Source organism: Macrosteles quadrilineatus, unplaced genomic scaffold, assembly GCF_028750875.1.
Source record: "Macrosteles quadrilineatus isolate MER2022 unplaced genomic scaffold, UCM_ALF_1.0 Scaffold_14__1_contigs__length_3811126, whole genome shotgun sequence".
Classification (NCBI taxonomy): domain Eukaryota; kingdom Metazoa; phylum Arthropoda; class Insecta; order Hemiptera; family Cicadellidae; genus Macrosteles; species Macrosteles quadrilineatus.
The window spans coordinates 2,267,899-2,283,216 of record NW_026542607.1 but is presented as its reverse complement, the minus strand read 5'-3'; the positions used below and the strand labels follow the sequence as shown (position 1 = coordinate 2,283,216).

The 15,318-nt window shown below is 31.9% G+C and overlaps 1 protein-coding gene across 18 annotated transcripts in view; it reads left to right on the top strand.

Annotated features, from left to right (window-relative positions):
* The window catches only part of LOC129005048 (zinc finger protein 585A-like), a 66,293-nt gene that overhangs the window by 28,418 nt on the left and 22,557 nt on the right, over positions 1 to 15,318 (top strand). For 12 of the 18 annotated variants that reach the window (XM_054433819.1, XM_054433814.1, XM_054433813.1 and 9 more), the window contains one exon: positions 8,935 to 11,369. The exons of 3 other annotated variants lie outside the window; for them this stretch is intronic. In XM_054433819.1, the coding sequence (XP_054289794.1) occupies positions 9,161 to 11,044 (1,884 nt within the window). In that variant the 5' untranslated portion in view covers positions 8,935 to 9,160 and the 3' untranslated portion in view covers positions 11,045 to 11,369. Of the gene's footprint in view, positions 1 to 8,934; positions 11,370 to 15,318 lie in introns of those variants that run through there. 3 more of the 18 variants (XM_054433824.1, XM_054433822.1, XM_054433829.1) reach the window with 1 other exon arrangement.

Genomic DNA, 15,318 nt, shown 5'->3' with positions numbered 1-15,318 from the left:
AAACAGTCATTGGTTCCAATCTCGGAAAATTCAAATGTAAACATAATATGTCATGTCGTACATCATTTTAAAGTTATTTAATAGACAAAGATTTTACAGGAAGCAAAAATTAATTATCTGTTTCCGTTTCTAAAAAGTGGCAGTTTTTGGGAATTTGATTTTTGAAAATTCGCAAATGCTTATTGTTTTCAAATTTTCTAATAGTAATAGGTATTTATGTATGTTTGCACAAAGATCTCGAAAACGGCTTCGAAGATTTCCTTTTCTTCAAATGTTGTAAATAGGCTATATTACTTCTGGCCTAAAAACGAGTTTACTGCAGTTAGAATTGCCAACGAAAATCTAATTATGTAGAAAAAAGAAACTGAAAGTCACATTTTCTTAACATTAGTCTTAGGGGTTGCCAAGTAACCGCATGTTGGTTAAATGAAATAACAAGGAAAAAGTAATAAAGCCGTTTTTTTTTCACAATCAATTTGAGACACCTTACGTGGGACACCCTGTATAGTTGTATTTTTTCTGTGGGATAATACTTTAGATGTAATTAACTTCTTGCAGGCACCCAAACACTTATTGACATTTAATAACTTAGTAACTTCATCTTCTGATTTTTTACTGTTTATAGTTCAAGTGTTCTACATCTCAAAAATTGTAGGTAAAATAAATATGAATAAACATAAATCAGTACACAGAATACTTTGATACTTTATTTATCCTGCCCTGGCTTAGACCGACTGTCCAATCTTCTGCCATAAGAAAACCCACTTGTCAAGTTCTGAATGTTTTTCTATTTACTACTGAAATATGAAATGAAATGAAATGAAATGAAATGAAATATGCTTTATTGTCTTTTGAATTTGTACAAATCATCGACAATGTCAAGATACAGCTAAAATTATAGCATAGTCAGGTAATTAATTAATAAAATACTTATAGCTAACTTAACAAAGGGAGACATATTATAATATATATTCTAAATGAATAATTACAACTGAAGAATCTTATTCTTAAAAAAATCTTCCAAACTATAAAATGGGTTATTGGTCAGCCAACAGTAAAATTTACTTTTGAAATCCTTTATATTGTGTAATTTAATTATGGATTCAAGAAAGTTGTACACTTTAAGTGATAAAACTATGTGACTATTTAGAGTTTTACTTAAACGATGGAATTCTATTGTGGTATGGTTCTTATTTCTGGTATTATGATCATGAGTATGGTTTCTAAATTTTAAAAGATGTTGATTTTCCAAGATATAAACTATTAAGTCATAAATATAAACGTTAATAATAGTAGGGATTTGAAGATTTCTAAAAAGTGGTTTGCTGTGGTCTCTTGAGCCTTTATTAGAGATAACTCTAACCGCTTTCTTTTGCCAAACAAGAATTTCCTCTACCCTAGCACAATTGCCCCAAAAAATTAGCCCATACCTGAAAATGGATTGAAAATATGAAAAATATGCTGTTCGGACATAATTTAATGGAATGCATTTTTTCAGACGACCTAGTAAAAATATTACACGAGAAAGTCTGGTATTTAAATAGTCTATATGAGAATCCCATGTTAGCTGACTATCTACATATATTCCCAAAAACTTTGCTGAAAAAACTTTACTACCCTTATCACTGTTCTCAAACAACTCTCTTGAATTATAATTTAAGGAAAATGTCAATTTTTGTGATTTTTCTTTGTTAAGCAAAAGTCCATTACTATGAAACCAATTTTGTGCATTATTTAATGTTTCATCAGCCAATTTTTCAAGTTCTTTATAATTTTTACTAGTAGATAAAAATAAAATGGTTCATGTATTCATCAATGTTCATGTATCATCACCTCAGATTCGGATTCAGCACCCCAAAATACAAAAGAAATGGAAAAAATCAGAACTACCCCAAAACTTCCTCGCTATGAGTAAATTTAAATACAAATTTACTGGATTATCAACAAAAAACAAAATGTTAGATAGAACAAAGAACAGAAAAAATAAATCTAAATGGAAAGTTATTTGGCGATCACTTAACCTAAAGCTTTATGTATCTTACTTCTTTTTGATTAATTTGATTCTTTTATGTGGAGACATAGAAGAAAACCCTGGGCCTGAAAATAGCAATGACGTATCAAAAGAAGACTGTCCATTTTGTAAAAAACATTTTTATAGACTTAAGTCTCATATCAAGGCAACTCACGACAATTATTATATAACAGAATCAGATAATTTAAGAAAAAGTAGAACCAGAACCTGTAGTTATAGTTCCACAAAACTGTGGTATGAACTTAGAGACTTCGAGATAGACCTTTGGGCATCAAATTGTTTGCAGCTTCCCCTAAATTGTGTATTTATTCCTCCAGCTTTAGTACATTTGCTGCGTGTGGGAAGCGAAAGTTTTGTCCTTAAAACAATCAAAGATGAAATGAAATTGTCAAAAAGTGAATTTATTTTCTTAATAATAAATAATAAAACTAATGAGGAAAAGGAGAATGCTTGTCATTGGTCTCTGTTGATCTGTGACGTATATAAAAACACAACATATCATTTTGACTCAAAATCTCCATCCAACAGTCAGATTGCCAAGAAAATGACCGAAAGACTGAGTAAATGCAGCTTGGGAACTGATGAGATTAATATGATAGAAGTAGATTGTCTTCAACAACGTGGAAGAGTTGAGTGTGGTGTGTACTGCCTACATTTTGCAAAAATTGTTTGTAACAGAATAATAAACAATAAATTAACCATATCGGACAAGATGTATAAACAGGATTTTATTGTAGGTAATATCTATAATGAAATTGAATGTCTAAAAAAACAGAGTTTAAATGTCCCTAATAATAAATGTCAATCAACTAAGATTAGAAATAAATCGTTGGAAGGCATAAAGCAAACCTCATCTGAAGATCATAAATTTCAAAAAAGTGAGGAATGTAACAGTAAAGTCGATCAATCAAATGATCAAACTTGTGGTGAATGCGGAAAACTCTTTAAAAGCAAAAAAGGATTATCTCTCCATATTTCAAAGAGCCACCACAATAAACATCGTGATATAATTCTAACCAAGTATTGTCCAGAAAGCTCAAAAACACAGTCTCCAGACAAATTGAATGATAAAACAAACAATATGCCAAGCAAAGTAAATAGCGAAAGTGATCGCATAAACAAGGATCTCGATTCTTGGTTAACAGTCTTCAATGAAGAACAAACACACTTTGAGTTATTCTCTGAAAATTTTGATAAGTTTTCCAAGTTTTTATCTCACGCTTTACACGATCTTCCTGGGCCTAAACATCCTTCTTACAGGTTTTATAAATTAAGGAAAAAGAAACAAGACTATCCTCAAAATAGTAATTATAAGAAATCATCCAACCCAGAAAGGAAAACTAAAAACGAAAGGAAAAAGAGAAAAGAAAAGTATGAATATGATCTGATCCAATTTGAATACTATAATAGGCGTAGGAAAGCTGTGAGAAGGATAATCGGAGACGGTAATAAAGGATGTGAAATTGATCTAAAAACATTACACGAAGGTTTTACCACACGTTTCTCTAATCCTAATGAAAATATGAAAATGTCATATAACAATGTAGAAGACACAATAGTGAAAGACTTAGATTCGCATTATAATAAAAAAATTACTGTAGAAGAAGTCGTGAGAGCAATAAATGCAATAAAAATTGACACTTCTCCGGGACCTGACAATATATTAATGAGAATTGTAAAACTTAAGAAAGTAGCAAAGATCCTCTGTTCAATTTATAACACAATACACCTTACAAACCAGATACCTTCATCATTTCAAAGAGCACGAACTATTTTAATTGATAAAGGCGGAGACAAAAAAGAGGTTAATAACTGGAGACCAATCACAATATGTTCTGTTTTAAGGAGAATATTAGAAAAAATATTGGACAAAAGACTAAAAGAGTATATAAAATTTAACCAGTTTCAAGGAGGTTTTTCTAATACCCCTGGTTCCCATCTTAATACAAGTATTCTAAATGAGGTATTGAGATCAGCAAAATCAAAGAAAACCGACTGCTGTATTATGTTTCTGGATATTGAGAAAGCGTACGACAATATCGGCCATAACCACTTATCCTCAGTCTTGCAGGAGTTACCTATTCCTAGAAAACTGATTGAAATAATAATTAAACTCCAAATAGGCAATGTTACAAAAGTTGAAACTCATAGAGGGAAAACAAAGGACATCAAAATACAAAGGGGTGTAATGCAGGGATCTCCATTGTCACCCACTTTGTATAACCTATGTATTGACCATATCCTCTCTGAAATATCACAACATGCCGTAAGTGAGGAGCTAGGGTATAAGCTATGCAAGGACATGCCTTCTTTAAGTATTCTAGGATTCGCTGACGATACCATTTTAATTGGTAAGAATAGAGAAAGTGCTCTTGTATTATTCGATTCGATTTGTGACTTCTTCAGAGAAATTGGATTAACTATAAATATATCAAAAACTAAAATTATTAACATTGAAAAAGGTAGATTACAAGAGGAAAATTTCCAAATATGTTCAAAAGAAATAAAATCTATAACATTTAATGAAAAAATTAAATACTTAGGAGTAAATTTTTCTGAAAGCATAGTATTTGACTCTGAAAAAACAATTAGTTCATTGATAAACAAAATTGAAAAATTAACATGTTCTCCTTTTTTAAGGTCTGAACAAAAAATGTATGTATTGAATCATAATATTTGGCCATCTTTAATATATCCTTTTCAAACCGCACCAATTAAGAAAATTACAATGAAATTCTTTGACGATGTTGATAAAGTGATAAGATCAACAACAAAGGAAATCTTAGATCTTCCAAATGATATGCCAAATTCTATGTTTTATACAAGTACTAAAAACAAAGGGATTGGGTTATGTAAATCAATGTGGGAATCATCAATCCAACATATAAACATATGTCGCGTATTAAAACAAACAGGAAACCCCTACTTACTTAATATTCGTCAATTTGACGAAGAAATTAGGTTTTGTCTGGAAAAATTGAATTTAAGTATTGAATTTATCGAATCAAAACCCAAGATACTGCGAGAAACCTTACGAGACTTAGAGTATCAATACCCCCGCCACAGCAAACCTGCAGACTAAGCGAATTTCCATTAACCTGATTAGATTTACACTAAAATGCCTCCATAAAAATAGCACATTCATTTCCTATTTAAATAGAATACGTTTAACGAGTACTTAGGTTTGCTGCAACAGGGAGGGTAAACAAGATTTTTTTTATAAAATGATAATAGTTTAGTAAGAAATAAAAGTATTTTCCAAAATCGATCAAAATATGTTCATAAACAAGCAAACTACAACAGTTGACTTATTCTCCATAAAAATAACATGGGAATTTTAAAATTACAATTTTTTGAATTTTACTCCGTAACAATTAGGCGCATAATAACGCTTCAATATACTAAATTATTTGTTTTTTTAAGCTCTACAAAATGGTTTAAAAATAAATTGTGAAATTTTGTGTTTTTAGGGTCAAAAATGGGAAAAACCTATTTTTACCCCATAAAACCCCCCATAAACCCCCGTTCCCATAGTCCGATCATGCTGGTTCGCGAACTCATTCAAGTTTATCCCGCCTTACACCTTCAAACCAAATTTTATCAAAATCAGACAAAAATTACTCAAGTTATCGTGCGGATGGACACATATATATATATATATATATATATATATATATATATATATATATAGATATATAAAAATTTGAACGAATAGTGTTTTTGGCCTCTGGGGACATCAAAATGAAAAAGTAAATCGGTCCCGGGCTTAGGTCTTACCATGAGACCTACGGTAATAGCTACTTCCCTATAGGGAAATTCGCTAAAATTGGTGTAAACTTCCATACAAAGGGAATGGGGTGGTTCTTTTCAAAGAATGTAACAAGATCAATAAAAATTTGGCTAGAGGTTGTGGCCTCACAGAAGCTGAGTTCAAACAATACTTGAAAATGGTCGGAGACGTTATTCCTCTTAGAAGTCTTCATGGGAGATCCAGGGACGGGAACCAGTGCAGGCATTGTCCTGTATCTGAGAAATTTACTCTTGAAACTCTTGCCCACGTCCTTGGAAAGTGCCCATTTAGTAGTCTTCTACGAAATACCCGCCACCATACCATCAGAAAAATCATAGCTGATCAATTCAGAAAGAAAAGTTACGAGGTCTATGAAGAGGTCACGGCTATAGAAGAAGAGGGCTCTGTGAGGCGGAGTGACATCATTGTTATAGACAACGAGAAAGATTTCGGTCTCATTATAGACCCAACAGTTCGTCTTGAGACAAATGAAAATCAGCCACAGGAAGTCCATGAAGAAAAAGTAAATATTTATAAGAAAACTATCCCATATTATTCAGAGAAATACAAAATATCAAAATTCAAAGTATATGGACTACTCATTGGATCAAGAGGAACAATTCCTCAACAAGTTGAGAAATTTTGGAAGAAATTCAATTTGGAAAATCAAGTGCTATATTTAATATCTTTAACAGCCATAAAATTTTCTATTAATATTATAAGAAACCACCTATATAACAATTATCATAATTAGGTTTAAACAAACTTGCAAAATTTAATGTAATAGCCTATTATTCTTTGTTCTACAGCAGACTACAATGTGTAGTAAGATTTCAATTTTTAAAATAAATTTGAATTTATATGATTTATATTCTCCTAAAATTTAAAACTCATGTTGTACAACAACAACATTATTGCTGCTAAATAATGGAGAATCAATTTGCTGAATTTTCATTTTACTATGGAAGACTTGAGATATTATATTTTTCTCTCTCGTGTATTGATATAATTTTATTCTGTTAAACAGATAAAGCATTAGCATGTGTATGAACTAACTAACGTACAGTATTAGCTTTGACGATTGAGTACCCTAAAGTCAATGGTAAGCTTTGGATAATATTATGAGCTCTGAAAATCCGAATGAAATTGTATGAGTAGAGTTTTAGCATAGATTAAACATACTCTCTTATTGATAAGTCATCATCTGTATGGATCAGAAAGACAATTATTTCAATGTTAGCTACGGCCGGTTTTATATGGGGATGTGTTTTTGTTTACAATTTGCTTATCATTGTATACAGTTCTGTAAGAAAACATATTTACCAGAAAATTGTGGACGTCAGGTAAGTCGCAGAAGAATGGAAGAGGTCTTAAATTAAAGGTCTTGACCCCAGGGACTCGGGAAAACAGCAGAATTCCCATAAATTTGCCAGAAAACGAGATATAATGTAAATTGTTCTCCATAAGAATAGCATTAGAAGCCATTTACTGCTGATTTTTGTTTACCTCAATACAGCTGATCGTGATGTATCATTAAGCCAGTGGGCAATATTACATTTAGATACCACATTTGCCAGTCAATTCTGCAATGTAATGTACACTATATAAAACCAGGAATAACGTTACCTATCATGGTTAACTATAATACTTAAGACATTTTAGTTACAACTTAGACAGTTGAAATCCATAAAAAAAAAAACCAAATCAATTTGATTTTTAACATTTCTTTTCGTAACAGTATTGTATGCAGAAAATCCTTTACATCTAAAAACAATTTAACTAGGATTGCTTTCATAGCAGTGAAAGCCATTTGAGCGGAACAATCGTGTTTCATGGTTTTTAATAAAACAATAAATGAACAAATATTTATAGATATAATACAAAATACAAATGTTCCAACACTCTGCACTGTTAGGCTTTATTACTACTTCCTTCTCCACTTCCAACGTCGTGAACCTGTTTTCCTCCCTTCCCATAGCATTTTAGTATCGCATATATATTAATGTATGTAACTGCCAAAAACGTTTCCACACTCTGCAATGCCAATCTTTACTACTTTCTTCACCACTTCCTACGTCATGGATCTGTTTCCTTCCCTTCCCATAGCATTTTAGTACTGCAGAAACATTAATGTAACTGTAAAAAACGATTTCCCACACTCCGTACTGCCAGCTCTTACGACTTCCTTCACCACTTACTACATCATGGACCAGTTTCCCTCCCTTCCCATAGCATTTTAGTATTGCAGGTCCATTAATGTAACCGCCACAAACGTTTCCCACACTCCGCACTTCTCGCCTTTACTGCTTCCTTTACCACTTCCCACATCGTGGACCTGTTTTAGCTTGCCATGTATGAGATGGATCCCTGAATGTGATTCACCGACGAATTGTGTAAGATAGTTTTATTTAACGTTATTTAGCTACGTAAATAAAATCTGTTAAATACTGTACCTAAGTTATATATGACTGTACCTTTTCGATCAGTGGTTGTTTCCAAATTGCGACTTACATAAAACTTTTGCTGTATTATTTGATCAGTTGTCGGTTTTTTCACTTTGTACTGTGTTTAAGTTGTGGCTTGATTTTAACATATGCCATGATTCTTTGTTTTGTTTACATTTACGTCGTTATTTTGGAACCATCATGGCAACCCATACGGTCAATGTTAAAAATTAAAAACGTTGAGTTACTTTAAATTATATAGGCACTATCAAGAATTGAAATTGATTACATCTAAGCCATCCAAACATTTGATAAAACAACCTTGATAAGTTTGGCTAAAATATGTTCAGCCGTTATTAAGATTAATTGTTATAAACATTAATTGAAGTTGATCCCAAAGAGGTTCGCTTCGCTCCACTCAAAAAACATACAATGGTTCATACGGGAGAGCGGCCTCATAAGTGGAAAATACTACATGTGGAAAATCCTTCTCAAGCAAAAGCAATTACAACAAACACATATAAATTCAGAGCAACGAGCATCCTAAAAATTTGTAATACGCGTAAAAATGCCTTCAATTGTAAGGACAATTTGTATATACATATATTGGTCATAATAAATTATGTATGTGTGATAGTGTTTGTCTAATGAAAGTTCTGTTTTTTCAGGAATGAAAATAGAAGATCTCGGGCATAAGAAATAAAAACCAATTGCCAAACGAGTCCTAATTTGGATTGTACGTAGGACAACACCTCCACGGTAATACCTTGAACTTATAGAAATAACAAACTGAAGATTCTTATGAACATGAAACATTACCAATAAACTTCCTGATTTTTTACTAGAAATTCTGATAATCTGAGTTTCACAACAATAGAAAGTGCAAAGCTAAAAATGCCAAAGCAATCCAAAGAGCTTTTTCATAAGTGTCCAATATGTGGACAATCATTAAAAATGAAATATCAAGTGAAGGTTCATATATTAAAACATACGAACGAACACCCATATAAATGCTTAACATGCGGTAAATCATTTAATATGCTTAGTCATGTAAAAAGTCATTTGTTGACACACTCTGGGAAGTCTCCTTATAGGTGTGTTACATGTGGGAAATGCTTTGTATCTAAAGGCAAATTGAAAGTACATACTATGGTTCATTCAGGAGAGCGACCTCATATATGCATTACTTGTGGAAAATCGTTTGTATATAAAAGCAATTTGAAAGAACATAGAATGGTTCATACAGGAGAGCGACCTCATATTTGCATTACTTGTGGAAAATCCTTTGTATCTAAAAGCAAATTGAAAAAACATACAATGGTTCATACAGGAGAGCGACCTCATAAATGCACTACATGCGAAAAGTCCTTTGTATCTACAAGCCAATTGAAGCTACATACAATGGTTCATACAGGAAAGCAACCTCATAAATGCATTACATGCGGAAAATGCTTTGTATCTACAAGCCAATTGAAGCTACATACAATGGTTCATACAGGAGAGCGACCTCATAAGTGTATTACATGCGGAAAATCCTTTGTAACTGAAAACAAATTGAAAGTACATAAAATGGTTCATTCAGGAGAGCGACCTCATATATGCATTACTTGTGGAAAATCGTTTGTATATAAAAGCTATTTTAAAATACATACAATGGTTCATACAGGAAAGGGACCTCATAAATGCATTACATGCGGAAAATGCTTTGTATCTGAAGGCAAATTGAAAATACATACAATGTTTCATACAGGAGAGAGACCTCATATATGCACTACTTGTGAAAAATCCTTTGTATCTAAAAGAAAATTGAAAGTACATACAATGGATCATACAGGAGAGCGGCCTCATAAATGTATTACATGCGGAAAATCCTTCGTATATGAAAGCAATTTGAAAGAACATAGAATGCTTCATACAGGAGAGCGACCTCATATTTGCATTACTTGTGGAAAATCCTTTGTATCTAAAAGCAATTTGAAAAAACATACAATGGTTCATACAGGAGAGCGACCTCATAAATGCACTACATGCGGAAAGTCCTTTGTATCTACAAGCCAATTGAAGCTACATACAATGGTTCATACAGGAGAGCGACCTCATAAGTGTATTACATGCGGAAAATCCTTTGTAACTGAAAACAAATTGAAAGTACATACAATGGTTCATACAGAAGAGCGACCTCATAAATGTATTACATGCGGAAAATCCTTTGTATCTACAAGCCAATTGAAGCTACATACAATGGTTCATACAGGAGAGCGACCTCATAAATGCACTACATGCGGAAAGTCCTTTGTATCTACAAGCCAATTGAAGCTACATACAATGGTTCATACAGGAAAGCAACCTCATAAATGCACTACATGCGGAAAGTCCTTTGTATCTACAAGCCAATTGAAGCTACATACAATGGTTCATACAGGAAAGCAACCTCATAAATGCACTACATGCGGAAAGTCCTTTGTATCTACAAGCCAATTGAAGCTACACACAATGGTTCATACAGGAGAGCGACCTCATAAGTGTATTACATGCGGAAAATCCTTTGTAACTGAAAACAAATTGAAAGTACATACAATGGTTCATACAGAAGAGCGACCTCATAAATGCACTACATGTGGGAAATCCTTTGTATCTAAAAGCAAATTGAAAGAACATACAATGGTTCATACAGGAGAGAGACCTCATAAGTGTATTACATGCGGAAAATCCTTTGTATTAAAATATAGTTATGAAAGGCATCTATTAATTCATGGCAATGGGCATCCTTATAAATGAAATACATGTAAAAAAGCCTTCAATTCAAAGGATAATTTGAAAAAGCATAAAATGTTTTTTAACTTTTTTCTGATAAAGGGTGTGCCAAAAACTGTCATTAGTTCCAATCTTGGAAAATTCAAATGTAAACATATGTCATGTCATACATCATTTTAAAGTTATTTAATAGACAAACATTTTACAGGAAGAAAAATTAATGATCTGTTTCCGTTTCTAAATAGTGGCAGTTTTTGGGAATTTGATTTTTGAAAATTCGCAAATGCTTATTGTTTTCAAATTGTACAATAGTAATAGGTATTTATGTATGTTTGCACAAAGATCTCAAAATCGGCTTCGAAGATTTTCTTTTCTTCAAATGTTGTAAATATATTACTTTTGGCCTAAAAACTAGTTTACTGCAGTTAGAATTGCCAACGAAAATCTAATCATGTAGAAAAAAGAAACGTACGGGAATTCAGTAGTCAGATAAAACCGTGTACAATTCAGATCGGCTAGTTTACACATAATAAAGACAAAGTTTCTTTCAGTTTTAATGTGAAAAATCATCTTGTAAACAAATGTTGTGTGACCAAATGTGTTTTTATTCCATCATAGACCTATACGATATGCATTTTAAATCCGATAGTTTTACAATAAAACAGCAATTCTGCAATTTTTACGATGTGAAAAGCGTTGAAGTGAGATTTGCAGCCGATTCACACAGACGCACACTGATTATAAGTAGCCTACAGTAGAGAGAATAATAGTCAATTGAGAAGTGTATAAATAGACCTAGTCAACGATACCACCTTCCATAGCATACCTGCCTCTTCCATAAATATTATCACCACAATACAACTACTATACACAATTTCCAGTAGGTCTGGATAGAAACAACCTAAAATAAAACGATAATATCCAATAAAATTCACAGTACACATAATTTAACTTTGATGTCCTAACATCAAAACTAATCGTCACACCTATCCCTTATATCAATTTCACTGCATTAATTGCTAAATAAATAAGCGTAAACAAAGAAAAGTAAAAACAATAACAGTTTGTTTTGAAACAGCTGTTTGGTTCAAATAACATTCATTTGAAAAAAAAAACTGGTCACATGTAGCAGGAATATAAAAAGTAAACACGATAGTAAAGCTAATGACGTAATTGCCAATGTTTATTATCCATACCGTTATCAGTTCTATCCTTGATAATTACCCACCCTCATTGAATAAATGTACGTCGTAATTTCCCAGATTATTTAATTTAAACTACAATATATTCATAGTTGAAATAAAAATTATATTTTCACGTTTGGGAGCGCTGATACAGGCACCACAACTGAACACGATTTCATAAAAGGATGGTTTGTCTAATTGCAGTATCCTAGGTCAATTTTGACGTTGTGTTCAATCTATTTCATCCATCTGTTTGTCTTTGTATAAAACCCGGCTAAGGATGTAGTGGTAATTTATAATCGTGATTCCTGATTCTGATTATTCTTGATCTTCTTTTTATGACATCAATATTTCCGGGCCTAATCCAAACAAAGTTAAAGCAGACAAACATTAATTGTAAACAAAAAGCAACCATGAAGAATTAAAACATGTAAACATCGTTATTTTTCTAATCTGTCCTTGAAAAGTGTAGCAGTAAAATAATTTGCATTTATCCTTTTTTATTAAGACTCGTGTACAGAGCCTCGATTTGTACTGTGGTTTAATTAATTTTGGTTAAAACTGTGGTTTAAACTGTGGTATAATTATCTCTACTAATCTTACTTATTTCCTATAATCAATAACAAAATAAGAGTAAATAAAATAACGTCATAGTTCCATAGTTTATATTTAACCAGCTGTTAGTTAAAACAAATTATTGCTCTAAAACAAATCGAAGAATACAAAGATTGCTTTAAAAAAATATTTGAACATCCTAGTATTTTACTATGTATATTTAATTAATCTGTCATCCTCTTACAGGAGAATTGAACGTATCAATGATTAGCATTACACATAGTATAAATAAGTCAACCCTAAGTATGTCTTTACATTTTTATCCAACTGCTGAATGTACAACAGCTGTTATGTTAAGCAAATTATTTCATGCCAAAAGCTAGTTTAGAATCTTAGCGTCCGCTGCTAGACTTTTTCAAAATTAAAACTTAATTTCTAAAAAAACTGGGGCCCTAAACTAAAATTATGGCTTCGACATTCCCTAGTTCTCAAAATTATCTTTCTTTCAACACAAAAATCATGAAAATCCGTCAAGTGGTTGATTCAGAATTGTGAAATAAAAAAACACTGTTTCGTTTTAATATTATAGATTATTTCAATAAATGGTTATTTGTGGCATATCACAGTAAAACTAATTTCATAACTAGTAAGAAAATTCAACAGGAGAAGGGCTAAGTGTATTTGTAAAGGAAACGCAGTGAATTAAAAACATATTGATTCTTCCCAAATAAAAAACCACCACCATTTGGAAACAAAAACAGATCATTCATTTATGTTTTCGCCAAAATGTTTGTCTATTAAATAACTTTAAAATGGTCTACAACATGACATATGTTAACATTTGAAAATTCCGAGATTCGAACTAATGACGCTCAGTGTTTTTTTTTTTATCAATTATCAATTATGAATTATCAATTATTTAAGATGGGGACGCCACTATGTGCGTATTTTAACCCAAATATGAGTGAAGGATGAGTGTAGGATGAGTGGCGCGATCTTGTAGTCTTGTTAGTGACTAAGGCCGACATGTTCCTTAGACACAGCTGTTAATTAATAGCCCATACAGCTAATGGCAACTAAGGGACCTACAGTTTATAGTGGAATCCGAACCACATTTTTCCTTGTAATTTACGAATTGGTCTGATTATCAAGATGTTTGGCACACCTTGTATCGGAAAAATATATTTTTACGTTATTCCTTGGAGTTAATTTAGCGGGAAATAATTTTATTTCATCCTTGTACGTTAAGCCGTTTTTTTTTTCACAATCAATTTGAGACACCCTGTATAGCTGTATTTTTTTCAGTGGGATAATACTTTAGATGAGATTAACTTCTTGCAGGCTCCCAAACACTTATTGACACTTAATAACTTAGTACAGTAGAACCTCTTTAATCCGAACTAATTGGGACCAGGGGTAGTTCGGACTATTGAATTGACTATTGAACATATTGTTGTTTTTACATAACAATAGCTAAAACATGGCTAAAATTTATCAAAATTATTTTGGGAAAAGTAAAAAAATGTTTTATAAAGTAAAATACAGTGTTTATTTAATACAGTAGTAAATATGGTAAATAAACAGTACTGTAAATTAAATACAGTATACAATAAAGAACTGCTATACTGTGTATAGTGTACAGCAATGAGGGTTTCGGATTAGTGGACGTTCGGATTACGGGGGTTCGGATTAAAGAGGTTCTACTGTAACTTCGTCTTCTGAATTTTTACTGTTTATAGTCAAAAATTGTAGGTAAAAGAAATATGAATAAACATAAATCAGTACACAGAATACTTTGGTACTTTATTTATCCTGCCCTGGCATAGACCGATTGTCCAATCTTCTGCCATAAGAAAACCCACTCGTCAAGTTCTGAATAGTTTTCTATTTACTACTGGGCTATAGTACTTAAAAAAATCTTAATATTATCTGGAAAATTTAGGTGAAACTTAACAAAGAAGTATTATAATGATGAGCGCAAGGAGATAACAACTAATGTATTGTATTCAGACCAAATCTGACAAGGAGAATAACGTAGAAATATCACTATAAGACAATATTGTGAAAAACTTGAATTATCTTGCAAGAACCTGTCCAAACTTTGATGAGTTAGTTGAACGTCTGTAAGGCTTCATGCAGTACGGAGAACTTAGAGATCGTTGGAATCGTCTTATCTAAGAATAAAGATATATGAGCTGTCTTCAAGTCAGCTGCATTATTCTATTTGAGGTAAAAAAATATCTTGGTTGTGGTTTAAAGGAGTGAAATATTCATATAAAAAAAAGCTTGTAGTGTTCAAACTAACGGATGGAAGAGTCAACATCTGCTGTTTAGCAAACACATAAATCATTTAAGTACTTTTAATAAATATGAGGAATATATGTAATAGCTACATTATAGTAATCAAGGGTAAATATTTTTAACATTATAATGTTATAATAAGTTTTGCATTTTCTAGAAACAAATTATGAATGAGAATACGATGCTGGGCCATTTTTCTGAAATAAAATATGAAAAGCTCTGATTGTAGAAATAGTGTACTGCTGGTATTTTTACAAG